Source organism: Molothrus ater, chromosome 10 (assembly GCF_012460135.2).
Source record: "Molothrus ater isolate BHLD 08-10-18 breed brown headed cowbird chromosome 10, BPBGC_Mater_1.1, whole genome shotgun sequence".
Classification (NCBI taxonomy): domain Eukaryota; kingdom Metazoa; phylum Chordata; class Aves; order Passeriformes; family Icteridae; genus Molothrus; species Molothrus ater.
Window position 1 is genome coordinate 7,275,362 of NC_050487.2, and position 18,633 is coordinate 7,293,994.

The 18,633-nt window shown below is 38.8% G+C and overlaps 1 protein-coding gene across 1 annotated transcript in view; it reads right to left on the reverse strand.

The window, feature by feature from the left end:
- Positions 1-1,511: 1,511 nt before the first annotated feature.
- SLC25A36 (solute carrier family 25 member 36) overlaps positions 1,512-18,633 on the reverse strand; it is a 29,609-nt gene continuing 12,487 nt past the window's right edge. Inside the window, exons 3-7 of the mRNA XM_036388602.2 lie at positions 17,717-17,794; positions 15,016-15,116; positions 7,639-7,705; positions 6,226-6,515; positions 1,512-5,529 (exon numbers count right to left, since the gene is read on the reverse strand). Of these exons, the coding sequence (XP_036244495.1) occupies positions 5,336-5,529; positions 6,226-6,515; positions 7,639-7,705; positions 15,016-15,116; positions 17,717-17,794 (730 nt within the window). The 3' untranslated portion in view covers positions 1,512-5,335. The remainder of the gene's footprint in view (positions 5,530-6,225; positions 6,516-7,638; positions 7,706-15,015; positions 15,117-17,716; positions 17,795-18,633) is intronic.

The following is an 18,633-nucleotide window of genomic DNA, read 5'->3' on the forward strand; positions in this document are numbered from 1 at the left end:
ACAGAGCAGGATTAGGAAAAGCTACCAACCTTCAGACAGACACAGATAATGGAGGAAACATTGCCTTTGTAGAGGTTTACCTGGAATTACCAGCACTTCACCATCTCGAGCTTGTCTTGGAAAGCTTCTAGTGAACTTCACACAACCTCATCACTGAGGTGTCTGCAGTAGTGAGCCCAGTCTCAGGAGCACCCTTTAAAATATTCCATCTATATAAACAGAAGATCCTGTGCTCCAATCTGCCTTTCACAGTTCAAGACCCCATTCTGTTTGCATCAATTTGCTCATGAAAACTGGATTCCAGTCCTGGCATTTCCTGCCTTTTACAGAAGCTGTGCAAGAAGATAAGGATGTTCTGAGTTAGCACAGAGCACAGTGGCTGGCAGCAGCACATACAAGATGAGTGGACTGTTTGTCTTTGGGAGTACATTTTATTGCAGTGTAAGTGCATTATGGAATTGAAGGGCTTTCCTTTGTGAAGACATCACTGTCAAGCCTCACGTGCTTTTGGGCTGCCTCTGTCAGACTGCACTGCTGCATTAATGCCAAGTCATAACCAATTAGCACTTTAAATGCACCTTCATTTTACACACAACCTTTTTGACTGTAGCAAGTTCAACATAACTGCTCTAGCAGAGAGGGGTTGCAAAGCAGCACGAGATTCGAAACATCCCCATGGAGCTCCCCTGAGCTCTGCCCTGCCAAAGTGCCTCCTCTGCAGGGTAACAGTGAAAGATCAGTTACAGACAACTACAGCTCTGCCAGTCAGAGGCATAATTTCAGTTGTGTCAGGGATAAGAACACTGGTTGCCTGTACTGGTTCCAGCAGACTGATTACCTCTAAGCCTGGCTGGCCTGGGATTTAAGGCCCCTTCAAGTGTGGCAAGGTAGGGCAATTCACAGTAACACCTACTGAAAGAAAAAAGCTATCACAGATGTGCTGATTAATGCAAGTTTGGAAGTAGTTTTGAATAGCTGAAAGAATCAAATCAGAGACATGGAGCCTGCCTCTGTATTAGAGGTTGCAAAGACTCAGAACACACACTGAGGGGGAAAAGCAGCACTCACCAAACGAACCCCATGGATGCATTCCCAGAATTAGTTGTGAGGAAGCTCAAGACAGATCCCACATCAAACACCAACTATTGTAAGAAAAACAATATTGATATCTAACTATGTGTCAGGTTCAAGGACTTGGTTATGACCTCACATGCAATTAACTCTGAGCATTTTAAGGAATTACTGCCCTTCAGTTTTGTCAGCAGTGGCTTGTGCTAGAGCTGGCACTTCAAATGGACATGAGTTTTGTGGTCACCAGCTCCTGAATTTCAGTTGACAGAGAGGGTTGTTTGGTTCTGTAGAGGTAACAGTGTTCAAATCCAACTGCACCAACACATACTGCTAGTTTAAGTGATCCATGAATTCCTCCAAAAAGGCCATACTAAAGATACAATACACACACCTTATTTTCAGCTACTATAAAATGGTACAAGATAAAATGATTCACTGGGTTAATGAATTTTTCATTTTTAATCACAACTGTGCAGGCACTGGTATGTATCAATAATAGAAAAATTCAAAGGTTAAAAACAGTGTACAGTTTAGCACAGCAGGCAACATTTGAATAGAAGCACATAATTTTAATTTGCTTTGAAGTTTAAAGCAATCCAAACAAAAAGTTAACTATATAAATACAGAGTAAATGCACATAGTTTACAGCCAACTACATGTATGCAAGAATAATAGCAAACCTCACATGAGTACTTGAAGTATTCTCAATCTGTCATCTGTGAGTGTTTAGCTATGACTCTGAGGGCATAGTTATGTTCACATATGCAGGGTAGGCAGACTCTTAAATAGAAGAACTGAAAAAACTTACATAATTCAGTCTTAACAGACAAAGTTGAAAAAAGTAGTACATTTACCTAGGCACACTTGAGCATTCAGCTTGTTTTCCAAATCGGAACAGTTTAAACAGGAAGCAACATTTATAAAGGCTCTCCACTCTTGTCTCTGGAAGCATTCTTTTACAATGCTGCAGTCTGAGGAATGTTGCAGATGTCGTACAAAAAACAGACTAGCAGAAACTGTCATTAACAAACAAACAATCCGCTGTCATTAACACCTCAATCGGCAAGGGAAGATGCGGAGTGCGTTATGTAAACAGAGCTAGGGGCAGAGATGGCAAAGTGACAGGCGATGTCTCAGTTACAACTACAACACCAGGAACCTCCACAGCTCCCCCGTGTGAGCCCCTGCCAAGCACGGAGAGCGGGGCTGGCAGCGCGGGAGGGCCCCGCACGCCGCTCCGGACCCGCGTTCCGCGGCTGCTCCGTGCCGGGACTCCGCGGAGAGCGCGCCACCTGCCGGCCGCGCCCGCCCACAGCCGGCGAAACGAGGAACGAATTCACGACTAAAGAAAGAAAGAGTCCCTCACTCGTCCCATCGTCTAGCACACACAGGTGGGACATACATACATGACACCCAAATACAAATGAATATGACCAAGTTGAAATGCACTGCTTTCAGCTCTGTAGTTAAGGATATTATTGAATGAAGCATCTTGCTATTTCCCTTGAGTTTTTATAATAAATATCAAGAAAACAACATAAATAATTTAAAGATCTTTGGGAAATATATCAGAGGTAATTTTGCACGTACTTGTAGTTTAAAAATAATGAAAAATCCCGAGAAATGTTTGGGTTATGTTTGGTTATGCAAAAGAAGCCAAAATGATCACCCCTGAAGTTGAAAACAAACATTTAAAGAGGTGGAGTAATAAGCTGATTGTCTGCTTTTAGCTGTTATCTCCCATATTCAACTGTCCTTGTTTAACTGTTCTACTTATCACCTCCAGGGGCTCTGCTCTTACCCAGAGAAGGCACACACACCGTACCCAGGGAATACCCAGGAATGGGAGACAAACACAGAAGCGAGGGACAATGTATCCAAAGAGAGGAGAGGATGTCTCATTAAGCCTAGGCTACTCCAAGTGTTCACTGTATTCATGAACTCCAAAGCTGAATATGGTCTTTGCCAATTTAAGTTTCGGCTATGACTGTGTAATCTAGATAACCTAAAGAGTGACCACTTCCTACATCACAAAAATTACAGTAAGTCACTATTACTGCATTTATTTATCTGAACAAAAGCATCACATCAAGGCTTAGGTCAGTCATAAGTACTCCAGTCTTTTCCTAGGGAGACCACTAGAAAAAGCCCACTTTAAAATCATTTAAGCACTCCTTTCACTTGTTTGAGACAATCAAGCTCACCACGGTCACCCCTCAGACCATACTGTCTTTAAAAAGGGAACATTTTCCAAGCAGGGAAGTCAATACAGCACTGCAAGGTCAATGTACTTACTATGGGTGGCTTTTAGAGGATAAGCGATTAATACAGAGAATTACATGAAATACTCAAATACTTTGACACTCTGTGGAAAACATGACAAGGGTCAAAATAAAGGAAAGCAAACGAGAAAAACCCAGACTGATTGTTCTGCAAGCTTTGAGGTTTTACACAGAGCCTACAGAACCAGTGCCACAGAGATGCTATGGATTTACAGCATAAACTCCTGCACAGCTTACACAGAAATCAAACCACATGCTTTGTTTAAAGCCAAACTGCATATTACAAACATGGTTTGATTCCAGATAATCAGTAAGAGGAAGAAAGTCATAAGCCCTAAGAAGGCCACAAAGTGCATAAGAAGTCATTCATAAAATAAAGCCATTGCACATGATGCACAGTTCAAGTGTACTGAAGTACCACACTGGAAGAGCTGAGAGCACAGTTCTGTCCATGCCAGTGTAGCAGCATTTATATGGCGAAAGCTATTGACCCCAACTTATAAATTATCATCTTCCTCATAAGATAGTGGATGCAGACTGAGAAGATATCTGTCTGTAAAGCTGTAAAACTTCCTGTAATATTAAACTGCTTGACACTCCAGTTGTATGATTTTGGAAAATTCTGTAAATTATGACAGCATAAACCAGCTAAGCCTCACTGCTGAATGCAAGGCATTAATGTGCAATTGGCTTACAGAACAAAACCAATGCCTGAATAATCAGACAATGTGGAGGACAAGGTTATAGCTCAGTACACAGGCTCAAGCTGAGAGAAGTGATACAGCATTTATGAGGGGGAATGCTTTCAAGAAAATATTATTTACAATTTCTCCATCCTTCTGCACAGAGACTGTCTGCACTGACAGGATATATAACAGCTTCAACTCTTTTCTGCTTTCTGGTCACCCTAGCCACAGTGATATGTGTTCTCCCCCAGTACTCCCATATAAACACTGGTAATCCAAGGCAGGATTTGCCAGATATTTAAGGGTAATACAGCTTGTGCTTAGGTAGCATGAAACTGAGTGAATCCTGTCTTCACAAATGGGAGGCTGGACTAGTTGAGATTTCTCATCACATTACAAACCCTTAAAAAGGCTATAAAGTGGCATTCAGCAACTTCCTTAGCTGTGTGAGTGACCTGAAAATATTGGCAAGGAAAACTGATGAGACAGGACAATGTTTCATAGGCCTCTCTGCCTTAGGAGAGGTTCCAGAAAAGAAAAAGTATGATGCAGCAGGACCAGAAGTCCACATACACCAACATGAACAGACCAATAACCTGAAGAGTTGAACAATCAGACTCTGTCTCATTAACCCACAACACTGCTCAAACATCAAGAAAAACAAAACAAAACAATCAAGACCAAAAAGCTACAACAGGTATCACCTTTTGTAGTGAAGAAATAACTGTTCTGGGTCCCTGCACCTTATTTTGTCTTGAGGTAGCAACATGAAAAACTTCACACACTTACCACACTACCTCAGTCTCTTAATGAATCTTCAGAGCAACTAAATGGAAGTTTCAGGTATAGAAAGCTATGAAAGTACTGTCTTGACCATTCCTCCAACAGGTTACTGTGCAGTAAAACAGAATAAAAATGATGTAGCTGAGAGCAATCACTAAGAGAAGGTAATAGGACTGCCCAGCAACATATTTCATGTCCCCTCCCTCACCCATCAGGTCTCTGAAGATGACTCAATGGCTTTGTCTAGTTTAACAGATGAAAAGAAAAGAATAATTCTGAATTAAGAGATGTATGAAGGCATTCTCTAAGGGGCAGTTCCCATTTGTCACATTGACATGAGACCACACAATAAAGGCAGCAAAATTATTCAGAGTTGCCCACAATCAACCTTCTGTTTCGTCCACAGCTGCTTGCTCCTGATACAACGCTCCTTTAGCCCACCACATTGGCATTGACATTCAGTGGTCCACTCCAGTCTTTCAGTCTTCCACCTTCTTTCACCTTGTCACACTGCTATCCATCAAGTAAGTAGACTACAACTTCATAGGTGGACATCATGATAGCCGTGTTTGGGATCTGTCTGATCAGGTGTGTAGTCAGACCTCGGTAAAGGGAGCCATACCCTTCCTCTCGCACAAGCAAAGACAGTGTCTGGAAGAAAGATCTGTATTTTGTTCCCTCTTCTCTTAGTCTTGTTCGTACAACCTCTGTACAAAGAAAACCAGTGAGAAAACAGAAAAATTGAGTGGTTACATTCACCACTTCTCATTATTTTTCCCAGCAACCGATCAGGGATTTTTACACCCCTCCCCAATCAATCTCCTAACTTCTCTTTAAAAAAGGGAGGAGGATGACAAAGAGAGTAGCAAACCAAGTATGTGTAAGAAGAGAGCAAGTATTAGATATTTGGCTAAACAAGGCAACTTCATTTGCTTAGCTACAATCCAAAAAGAGGACTGTTGCTTGGGGTTACATTTTAGCTCAGAAGTTGAAATAAGTTCAGTACTCAGTTCATTAACAACAACGTATACACAACTACTTTGCAGGAAGATCAAGTGCAACTGACATACATACTAGGCAGCCTGCATCCCTTGAAGGGATGGCACATTAGGGAAAATTGCTGAGTATATGGAAAGTATATGAAAAAGTACCTCTTTGAGTACCTTGGGCCATATCCTGGCCAATCCCTTGGCAAAATAAACATTGCCTAAGAAAAGGTCATGCTGGACATTCACTGTAAAGCACTTCCATTTCTGAATAATATACTCACGCTGACCTGCTAAAACTGATATTCAGACAGGGAAATATTTCTTGAGCAAGTAAACCAAAGCTAGCTACAAATCTCACTAAGACTCCCTTTGATGGATCTGCCTCAGGGTCTCAGCTGCACATGTCCCACTTACCATGGGGATATGCTATTGATGTTGCACACGTTTTGGAAGTGGCAGCAGCCATCATCATCCGAACAAAGTCCGATGCTTCTTTTACCGATTCTTCCTCATTGTCCATGGCACCAGCAGTCTTATACTCCAGTAATTTTTTCTTAATACTCTCATAAATGACAAAGTGAATAACAGTCTCAGATATGCCTGCGTAGGACGCAGACATTCCCCGGTAAAAGCCTCGAAAGCCATCCAAGCGATAAACTTTGCGGGCACACTCAAACGCGCTCATTCGCTTTTCTCCACGATTCCTACAAAGGAGAAAACAAGTCAGAGTATCAACTGGTGCAACCAGAGAGACTGGAAAATTAATTCAACAGGTTTGTAGTGACAAGAAGACTTAGGAAATACTCAACACTGATGCTGAGGGGCTCCAAGTCACAGTCTCAAAGGCCTTCAGCACTAAACACAGGTAAAGCATTACAGGGAATCCAAGCCAAACTTCACAGTGACTAAAGACAAAGTATCACAGTGAAACGCTGGGTAGCTTTAGGCCTCCCCAACTCTCATACAATAAAGTGCTGGGAAACAGACTCCCAAATGGACTATCAATGTCAGCAACTCGTGAGAAAAATGACCATTTCCTTTTGCATAATGAATTTGCCCTGATTGTTACCTCAATAAAGAGCTCCACAGCATTCAGTGGCTAAGAGCTGAAAGAGCAGCCCTCAGCATTACAGCTCTCAGCAAACAACTGGCACAGCAACCAGTGCAACACTGGGAGCTGTTGTTTGATTGAACTAAGCCACTGCTGATGTCAAGGAAAAAGCTCATTAGACATACCTCTTTCAAACAGTATTTGGCAAATGAAGTTTTATTCTCATTTTGAGCTTGCTCACTGAATTGAGCTGTGCATACTGAAGTAGTTAGATTACTGTACACAACTATGCAAACCCATGACAACTCTGTAAAGATGTGCTTCACTACAGCTGCAAGTGCAGGCACATGGACTGTGCCAGCAGAGGTCTGAGTGAGCAAGTCAGAATAAAAAGAAATGGGGATGTTTAAAGCATTTTCCTAAACATTTCCTATAATACTGAATCTGTATTTCAGAAATGTTTAGCTCAACAGTTAAAGAGAATGTATTACTGAATGAAAATGTAAGCATATGGTTGGTAGAACATGATTTTAATGAAACTGTTAACCTTTTAATTCATTACAAATTTGCTGGTCAGTCCACGACAGTGCCTCAAGCATGTCTCAGAACAGATTAAAAAGAAAAGTGATAGTGTAACTTGTAGAGAGACCAGCATCAACCTTGCAAATCTGAAATGCTGAATGTTTAAGAATACACTCCATTCTGGAGTGAGAACAGATTCACAAGACTTTAGTACAATGTTATCATAGAACTGAGGTTCCCTATTAGCACTTTACCTTGCATCAAGCTGTAATCGTGTCTTCACCAACCAAATGGGATTAGTTGTTGTGATCGCAGTAAAGCCTAAAAAATGTAAAAACAACATAATTAGATGTGATAATATCACAAGAACAGATGCATCTAAATTCCAAATGCACACAGTTAAGGTACAGTGGATGCAAAAACTCGGACTATACTGATTTTGCTCAAGTCCCCATTTTGTGAATCCATACAGCCAATAAACACTTAAATTGTTTTTAAATTTTACATTAATATTGAATAAGTTTGATTCTTAGCACAAGATGCCCCACATTAAAAAAAAGCCAAATTAAGTACAGTTCTCTGCCTATCTAATACCAACCCTGTTTTGACACCACAAAACAGCAATGCCAACTAGACAAATGTCAGCCAATTGGGCAAAAAAGTCAATAAGAATGCATTGCAGAGACACCAATAGCAATTTGAGATGCTATAAAACATTGCCTCAATTTACTTTGTTACCTGAAATACAATCCGAGTTTAAAAGCATGCAGACTGAATAAATACTACTTTTGGTGCAGTTAAAAGGCATTTATTACTGCAAATTAGGAGACCTTTTAATACTGAACTATAAAGAGCAGTTATATTTGAGTGCTAATCTTTTATTTAGTATTCAAAGCAGCGATTGTTGGCTGGCCTTGGGATACTTTTATAAGCATATGAGTGTTTAAATTGTTAAAAGTAAATACTATGACTTCTAACTATTCAGACAGACAGCAACTACTCAGGCTTGCATAAGGGCCAAGGGTTAAAGCTTTGATTTTCAGTCCACTAAAGAAAACAGAAGAAAAAGAAAAAAGGAAACAAAAAAGAAAAAAGGAAAAAAGAAAAAAAAAAAAAAGAAGTAAGAATTACTCTTACTTCTGCACAACTGTGGAGAGAGAGAGAGAAAGCAGAGTGAAAGGCAGCTCTGAAAAAAAGTAAAATTAAAAAAATCATCTCAAGCTGCAATACCACACATGCACCATCAATGAGGTGTCATGTCTGCAGGAGAGAATAGGAAAAGGGAAAAGCTGGAACATGGCCAGGCAAGAGATGATAAATTTAGACACTTGCTCTCTACGTGACACACATGGCTGGTTTATAACTACAAAGACACACTGCCCTCCTGCACAGGGATGGACTGGGTGTGTGGGGAAGGACAGAGTTACCTTGCTCAGTGCATGGCTGGGGCACAGTACTTATCCAGCAACAGGCTATTGATAAGCTCTTTTATCAGATCACTAACAGCTCACAGAAACAGATTTAGCAGAACTGGTTGCATACATGTTACTCCTGCTCAATCACAATCTAGGTTTACATTGCACACAAAGGTCTGCAATACTCAGAAATGCCAGGGGATCTTAACTGTTCTAAGGCTTGATCTGTGCCCACCCTCAAAGCTTAAACAAGTCATTATGGTTTTCAATTCAGGTTCTTTAAAAAAATTATCAGATTTGGCAGCTACTAAGATTGAGATGGTTTTATACACCAGAAGAATGAAAACAGATTGGAGGCTTCTGTTCAATTTTCTAATTAAACAGATTTTTAAACTGGCTCAAACTACTTAACTAAGCAACTTCCTATGATAGATAATAAAGATTTGGAATTGGCTTTTTTTTTCCTGATTCACTACTCATTCTTCCTATATCTCAGTACTTCTTTATAATCTTCACATAATGCAGTGAAATCCTAACAATCCAAGAGTTCTATATCTCTATTTAATGGAGGCAAATGATGTAAAAACTCAAAGCATTGGGGAAAAACTCTGCCAAAACAAGGCATGAGATGTTTTTAAAACACCACATGTGCAAAACAGGTTCTGTAGCTCAAGCAGCCATAACCTGTCTGACCTGTCACTTCATGTCACAGAAACTCCACTGATTCCAGTAGTGCTTGAGCCTGAGTCATCTACTCTAAAAGGAAATTTCATTCTTGCATGGTTTTATTTCTTTACACTGGCACTAATAAAGTTTTAATTTTGACTTCCAATCAGAATCTTTGTGGCATGAAGTGCACTAGGAAATGCACAGAACTGCGACAAAGGCTTTGAAATAAGGTGGGGGAAAATATCACTCACTTTCCCTACCAACACATCTTCCCTGAAAGACTTCTCTAAAAAACCAAAATTAGTTCTCAAAGTCTCTCCTAGTTCTTAATTACAAGTTAACAAAGGCAAAAATCTTTTTGCATTCCTAATAAAGGAAGAATTTTGTAACTCTTAGGCTGTAATATATGGCCTTTCTCCTTCATATTCAACTCAAAATAAAGGTGTCTGCAAATCCAAATCTGGAGCAGGCAATGCATAGGTGCCATCAGTGGGTGAGTAGAGTATATTGGTAATTTCCAGGGAAGAGTGGTTGGCACAGGATGCAGCCCCTACTCTACTGAAAACTGCATTCCTGGGGTCACTCTAAGCATTATTTAAATGTAGGATCAGATACTCAGCAACATGGCCAGTATTTTTTCCCATGGCTGTCACAGGCCTAAGCTGACAGTTCAAACCAAAGTTTTCAAATCAAAGGGCCTCCAATAATTCAGGTTTCAAGGTGAGATCACTACAGGTCAATTCTTACAGCTAATGTAGCAAATGCAGTTAGTTGAAGAAGAAAAAGGAATTGTGTGGTGCTGACACCAAGGAAAGTCCTCCAAAACATGAAATATACCATTTAGGATCCTTGAAAAGATAAACTTTGATTTTTAAATACAGAAAATCTGTAGCAAAAATATTTGTTAAAACAAACTTTGGGGGTTTTCAACAACTGCCATGAAGATCCATCAATTGTTTCCTTTTTTCTTTTTAAAAGCCTTAATCTTTATAATCCTTTACAGTGCCTATCGATGTGTTGCACCCTCAAGAAAGATCCCAGATTCATGAAAAAGTACAGATAAATCTGGCAATACTACAAACTTCTGTAGTTTTATTTTATTTTATCCCAGCTTCAGACAGAATTATCTCAATCTACTTTTTCAGCTATCCCAGCTACTGACAGGTAAGATCCCAGGTATTCCTATTATGCATCATATTTCAAAGGATAGGGTTGGTGCTTTTTTATCTATAAGCCAATGTAATTGATACAGACGCATGTGAACATGGAATGATGAATAAAAATTTAAAAGTAGTAAAATAAAAACAAACCAAAAGAGTAAACAGAAAGAGACAGAAAGGATTATATACACATATTAAAAAAGAAAAAGAACAGAGGTCTTTGAAATAAATGTGACAACACAGAATATCAGCTGCAGCATTTTAAAGGCAGCTCTGGAATACTGGGAAAAAAACCTCCCAAAAATGCCTTGTTTAACCCAGTAGGGGCTTTCAGTTGACCAGAGCTAAGGAGAGTAGCAGCTCTCAGTGAAAGGTATTTCCTACCTTTCCCTGAACGGCACAGAAAAAAAAAAAAATCACTCTAAACAGAGTTAAGGAAAAGTGATGTCTTTGCACAATGCACATCATCTGAGTTCAAGCTACAAGTGTGTTCCCCTTACGGTGTTTATTCAATAATATCACAAACCCAAGGTGTGGTTCTTACACTAGAGGCTGCAAGAGACGCTCAGTTCAGTACTCACGAGGTTTAAGTTAGTCCATATTGCTGCAGGAAGTGACCTGCGGAGGGGGAGCATGAGATGACACGATCTCACTCTTTTCACGGGAGAAATGTACAGTAAATGCCTAAAATAGACACAGGCTTTTCTGTATCATAACAACAAGCAGTGACCTCATCAGACACAAGTGTACAAATCGAATCCCAGCGGAAGGATTTGTCAGTTATTGGGAAATCTAACTGTTTGCAGGTAAAAGTTTAGGAAAAAAAGAAAGAAAAATAATCAAAACAGGCCACAGATATTAAAATAGATGTGTAAAATGCACTGAGTACTGAAATTTCTGCTCATTTGCAGCAATTTAATTTTATACCTCCAAATACTTACCTATATAGAAAATTTACAAGTGAAACCTCCTCCTTCCCCACTCCCTTGAAAATACTATTCACTAAAGCTAGCCTAGTCTTAGGACAGAAAAGATGCCTTATGAAATCCAACTTTCTAAGGTCAGTGAACTAAATATGCATTTTATTTGGTATGAATTAACTGTGTACATGGTATTAGAAACTTACAAAGTAATGTATCTCTAAGTAATAAAGTGATCCCAATTATTTTTAAATAAATAAATATTAGTAATTAAAAAAAATCTGCATTTGGGTTGGTTTGCCAGTAAAACTCTAGAAAAAAATAGCAAAAGCATACAAGGCAAAGTAGTTTTGCAGCAGATTTGCAACCATGTTTTCTGATTGAGGCTGTAAATCATTAAAAAAGCAAACAAGAAAGCCATACAGGAATCAAGTATCACATTCAGTTCTCTACAGCTTTTCTTCTTTGTGGTGAGAGAGGTTGAGTGCAATGAGAAGGCAGAGTTTATAGTGAATCTGAGAATTTAGCCTAACTTGGAAATGTCCAGAAATCAACTCTCTTCACACAAGCAAACAGTCTTGTACCAAGCTCAGATATATTCCCTGCCCTAGTTTGCAAAAAGAGAACCATGTTTATGCTCAGGAGTAAGCAAAAAGGATTGCTGAGTACTTCTTCATGTCAACACAGATATTTTAGGTATGAAGGGGATGTGCTCTGTATGCTGGAAACAGCAAGAAGACAGCATTCATTTCTGCTTGCATAAGGCATCAGTTACTAATATGCAGATACTTCACTCTCCTTAGAATAAAACAAACTCAGTAAAAGAACCTTAAAACCATAAATATGTATTTTGAGAATGAAGAATCAGGCCTAAAACCAACCAACAAAAAAATATGCTTAAAATACTATACATCAGCTTTTCACTCCCAAAACCACCAAGTGCACAAAACCATCCTTATTTAATAATGACATCAGTCTAGCCTGAGACATGTATTAGCACATTATACAAATAAACAGAATGTAAAGTTGACTGAAGTTCACTATTTGCAGTACTTTAATAAAACAATGTTACAATTATGTTGTTTAAAAACATATTTTTGCATCATTACTGTATTTTGCAACCTACAGGAAAAGCTATGTAAGTGCAAATCCCACTTCATGCTAATTAGGTATTAGACTATGAAACAGAAAGGTCATATCCAAAAAAATACCAACCCACCAAAGAACCACCAACAAAACAACAACCCTCATTTAAGACTGAATTACTCAATTCCTTACTGAAACCAATGGCAGCTGAAAAAGAAAAACACCAATACTGATTATTTTTTTTGCTAATTCTGAAGTATTTATCCTCCTTGCCAATTTTGAAACCTTGGGTTCTAAAGCAAATATTGCAATGATCCTATGTATTAACCTGTCAACCAAGTAAGAGCTCACATTTGATCTTGTCCCTGTTATTTTGCCATTTCTTTAAGGTGATTTGCATCATACAGCAATACAAACCTTGCAGGTAAAACTGTTAATGGCTGGTTTAAGTGCATTTTCTGAAATATATTAGAATTACAAAAACAAGGTTAGCACATTCCCAAGAAAGCACTGTTAACTGCAGTCCTTTTCATATATCAGAATAACACCAGAAGAGAGAACTGAAATGTTGTTTGTCAAAGAACCTGAGAATTTCTGTACTGTGCAGTGCCAAGACCTATGGTGTGAGCCTGCACTGAGCATTCTGTTTCACTGACTGTGGTTTAGAAATACAACTGCAGAACCTGGGAAGTATGGGAAGGTTAACAGCCCCAAGAGCAGTTCAATGTTAGAACTTGTACACAAAAGGAAAAAAAGGCAAACAGCAATAAAGGCTCAAATCCATTTCCCAGTTTACTGCAGCTGCATGTACAAATGCACAACACCAACCTTCTGAAGGGGAGCAGCTACAGAGCTCCATGACAAGCCACAGCCTGAGGCTGCAAACACCCAGGAAAAGGCACTACAGCACATCCCCACAAATGTGCTTTACAGAATGAGGGCAGCAGCTTCCAAAGATGAGGAACACTCACAATCTTCACTTGTCTGCAGCACTGCATGAGATGCACAAGTTGCCTTCAATTGAGGACAGATCTGTTTATTACCCCCCCACACTTCCCCCTGCCCTCAAATTAAGGGCATGTTTTATTCCCTTGACAAGGACCTGAAGACTCTTCATCTTTCTTGATGCAATTAACTGATTAGGCTGAACTCTTCATTAAATCCCCTTCCATCCCATTCCCCATGCTATTCACCAACAAACAAAACCACTCACTTCTAGATGATTAAAAACCAAACACTGCATTGTCCTTGTCTGACTTGGGCAAAATAAAGGAGCTCTTCTTACACCTTAAAGATTAAAAACTGTCACAACATTTCATGTGCCAGAGATGAACAGTAGTGTCATTTAGGTATAAAGCTAATGTCACTTATATTTTATATACCATGTAATATATCTCTATGTATCAGATTATTAGCAAGCATTAAATAGAAAACAAATCCTACTCCTTATTCTGTTATCACACCTTTATCAGTCCATTCCAGATTGCCAGTACTCGCATTCTACAGACTGGCTGTAACATTTGACAGGACTTAGGAACTTCAACAATTAAATTGTCAGAATTCATCTGTAAAGTGCCCATGGCCTATAAAAAACCCTGAACATTTGTTTTTGGGCAGGAAGGGCACAAGCAACAACAGATAAAGTTTGCCAACCCATGTTTTGATTTTATCAGCATGAGTCCATGACCATAACTCAGTTGCCTTTAACTCCCCCTTGTTAATGATCCCAAAGCACAGAATATTCAAATCAAGCAACAAATACTTGTAGCTGCTAAAATACACCAAAGTTACACCGCAGATATAAAACAGGAATTATTTCTACAGAGATGAAAATACATGAGAACTATGAAAAATCTGCTCTTCTCTGACTTTTTAGTGGCAGAGCAAACTTCTCATAGACTGGTATATGAGCAAAGGAGGAGAGATTGTTACATATAATTTACACAAATAACTGCAGGCACATTTCTGAAGGACAAAAATAATTAAAATATACAAAGCTGTAGCAGAGTGGTGGTAAAAAAACTGATTAGGAAGAATTAAACCAGGAGTCAGTGCAAACACTGTTCATAGCTTACACAGCAACAAGTTACTGTTTTGAAAGGTTACATTTTTCATTTCACAAGTTTACAACTAAAAAAGCAGGCATGGAGGTTTTCTAGAGAAGACTGTTCACACACACTGTTATCTATCACTTAGTGCAGTTTCATGCATACATTCTCCAGAGAGCCTGTTTAATGACAGGCCAAGGCAGATAACCAGTAAACCAGCATCACTCAATTACTGAGCACGTTCTGTTTTGTTGGGTTTTTTTCCATATTTATTGTCACCTCTTATTTGCAGATATGATTATAGGTTGAAGCTAAAAAGTTACAGATCCTTACCTGCCACACCAGCTGAAATCATGTGTACCTGGGTAGAATCTGGATTGAAAATATTGTTCAACTTTTCCTTGCAATTTGAGTAAGCAGCAAAATATATTGCTCTAAAATTAGAACAAAATCAAAGTTATAATATGTTTTACATTTCCAAATTCTCAACAAGCAGCACCAATGACTTCACTGACTGAAGATTATCTTGGGCTAAAACTCCCTTCCCCAGTGAAGAACTACTCAAGGATTAACTCTTGCAATGTAGTGGGACTATTCTAGAAATGAAATAAAGAACCTAAACATGACACTTTTTTTCCACACAACAACTCCAATTACCAACTAGTGAGGGGGAGGACAGATAATTTCAAATATGGCAATGATGTTTGTGACACTAGGAAGTTCAGCCAGAGAAGAAAAACACTGAAGAAGTTTTAGTATTCTTCAACATAAATAATAGAAACTTTCTCTAATGGACCTAAAGTCATTTCAGTAGCAGGACAATTTGAAGAAAACTACCAAGTATGCAGCTTCATAAAAGAAACAAACATTCTTATTACTATAGCATTTAACATTTAAATGTTGATAACTTGATGTTATAAATATTTATACTTTAAATGCTAGAACAGCTCTGAAGCTGTGACTCACATTTTGTTTCCAGACTTGTATTTATAATAGACACTGATTTTTGTCTCTCAACACACCATGAAAAATGTTGTAAACTTGTGTTACGCAAATCTGTGAGCTGGTATCCAAACAAAGCTAGCAAAGTCAGCAACCCAATTCAATATATTACAAAAAATGGTTGCTTTCACTCATTACATCTAAAAAACTTATTTTAAGCACATATAAACCTCACACTTCAGGTTGTAATTCAGTTGTTTTAAATCTACAGACACCCCTCTGCAAGAGAAAAAAAATCAATGTGCCACTTTTCCCAAGCAGAACATTAACCTCATTAGCCGTGTGAACATGTTTTTCTTTATTACAAAGAAGATAAAGTGCTTGCTTTACGGGTGTAATTTCTAAAATGGAACCTGAACTCGGTTAAGTACACTGGATGTGTTATGAAATATGCTTCTCTGCAGCTTATTTATACAAAGAGCTGATGTTAAATCCACTTAGCTAATGCTTAATTGAAATGAAGTACTGGTTGAAGACAGAATCAGCCAGAGGGAAATGAAGATGTGCTTACAGAAAAGGTTTACACAGTACATCAAGCAGACATTTTAGCAAGCTAAGTATTTCACCTAGGGGAAGAACCAAAGGAAAACAGAAGATTTAACATATAATTAATTGAAAAGAAATATATTTTTTTTTTCCGACTGAGGATCTTCTTCATGGAGGATAGTCACTTATGCAATGGATCCCTTTCCTGGGTAAAAATTGCTTTTAAAGTGATACCAATATTGAAGACTTGGTAGAACAGACTGATCTATTGCACAAAAGTGCAGGCTCTCCAGACTAGGAAGTGCTGATATCCTGTAGGTGTCAATAACAAAAATGCTGCTGGTTTTACTTCAGCTTTTCCAAAGGGCAGTGTGAAGTTAGCGATAAGAAAGCACCTCTGATATTCCTAAATCCTTTAAAAAATTGCAAAAATAAAGATAACCTAATTATTTCATTAACTATTTTTCTTATTTATGCAGAGGATCTCAAGAACACTACCTCATCAGAGCTAAAGTTCAGCTTAGTAGTATTTTTCAGAAACCTCCAAATACTTCAAACCAGTAAAGTTAAGATGATCTCCAACTGAATGTGCAGGAGATAGGAATGTTTTCTCTTCAAACAAAGCAAATAAACAAAAGCAAGGCACTAAGTCAAGGGAAGAATAAAACCTTTGTGGAATATAATCCCTCTGCATAAAGGCTCTTCTCTTAAACAGAGAAGGAAAAAAAGGAGCCAGGAAACAACTTCCAGTATCCTTATCCAGGCCTAAGGAATATATTAATTTTACACAGCTTTTATACTTTTTCCATGTATTCTCCCATTTTTGGACTGAACTTCAGCTGACAGCTCTATGTAAGGATAAATTCAAACTCTGGCAAAATGTTCACTCTCTGCCTGCCAGCACCAGCTGAGGAACTGGAGTATTTGTGCTGATGCAGAGCAACAGACACCACCACCACCAGTGCCAACTAGATCAGATTTACATCCTCAGCCCTGCAGTGCCCCAGTACCCTTTGGAGCCCAGGCCACTGCTGGATCTGCTTTCCCTGGGACAGCTGCTAAGTCTCTCCTCCTACCCAGTGTCTCACCCTTTTTATATCAGAACAGGCTTCCTCCTGCAAGGGGGCACCAGGCTGTGCTTTACCAGAACTCAGGAAGGAAGACCCACTGTTTTGAGGCTACAATCACATAATTGCTTCCTGAAGATGATGGATTAACTGAAAGCTACCTTGGTATTTTCCAAGATCCAAACTTGTCGCTTACATGTGCAATTCCCTAAAAATTTTTCTTTTTAACTGGACAAAACTCTGCATAAGGGATAGCACACAACAGTAAATACTATTCAACAGCACATAGGATAGGAAATGCTGAGAGAGCTGGAGCTCTGGAGTACCTAAATGGCTCAATTCCTCAGGCAAAAAGTTAGCCCGGGAACCAAAGGTTACTTGCTGCTAATTAAGTATTTACAACTGCAGATACAAGACTTATTTCAAATACACATTAAAGCCTTTAATGTATTTCATTTATTGTGCATGTTTGTATTTACCTGGAAGGAGCAACACCAACTAAATTAGGACCCAGCCCTCTGAACAGAGAACGAGGGCCTTCATTTTGCAAGATCATCCTAGAAAACAAGAAGACAATACTGTAACACTCAAAGCAAAATTAAGGAATGCACTAAGCACCAAAACTACATCATATTTCATAGTTACTGGCAATAATACAGTGTGGACCACAAAGAAAATTAGTCATTTCCTAGAATCAGCATAAAAAATTCCATTATGGCTCAAAATGCCATGAAAAGCATAAACTAAATGCAGAAATAAGACTTGAGATCTCACATATAATGAGATACAGATTTAACAGACTGAAATACCGATTTAACTTATATGTAGGAACACATACATGTACAGAGTTCTCTGTTAGGAAGTTAAAGAAAGTGTCTTTGAATTAGGGAGAAAATACTAAGCATGGAAACATTACCATTCGTGTAGGTTGTAGATTGTTCAGGAGCAAAAATACTTCATTCTACACTACACTCCTTTCACCACCCTTCAGCTCCCAATGTTGGTGAACTTTGAGTGGCAGGGCAACCCTGCACATTTGTGGAATTTAAGGAAAGCATGGTACAAGCATTGAGTTGAGACTTCAAATGGGGCATTTTTAGTCCTTTAGTTTTGCAATATGGATCCCACAGAGTTGGGGATTTTAGGAAGAGCTGAAGACCTATGTAGCAAGGTAGCCTGGCACAGTAAGAGACTATGCATGAATATTCAGTTCTAGTGAAATCAGTCTGCCCCACAATCTAGATGCTAATCACATTGGTATGTTTAAAAGTATGGTAGGACATGGGAGGAGAAACAGGGACTACCTGCATCCCATTACTGGAAATTGCTCTAGCAATTACTTTAGAACCAGATTTAAAGTTAAGAATTAACTACATTCCCAGATGCTACAAAACAG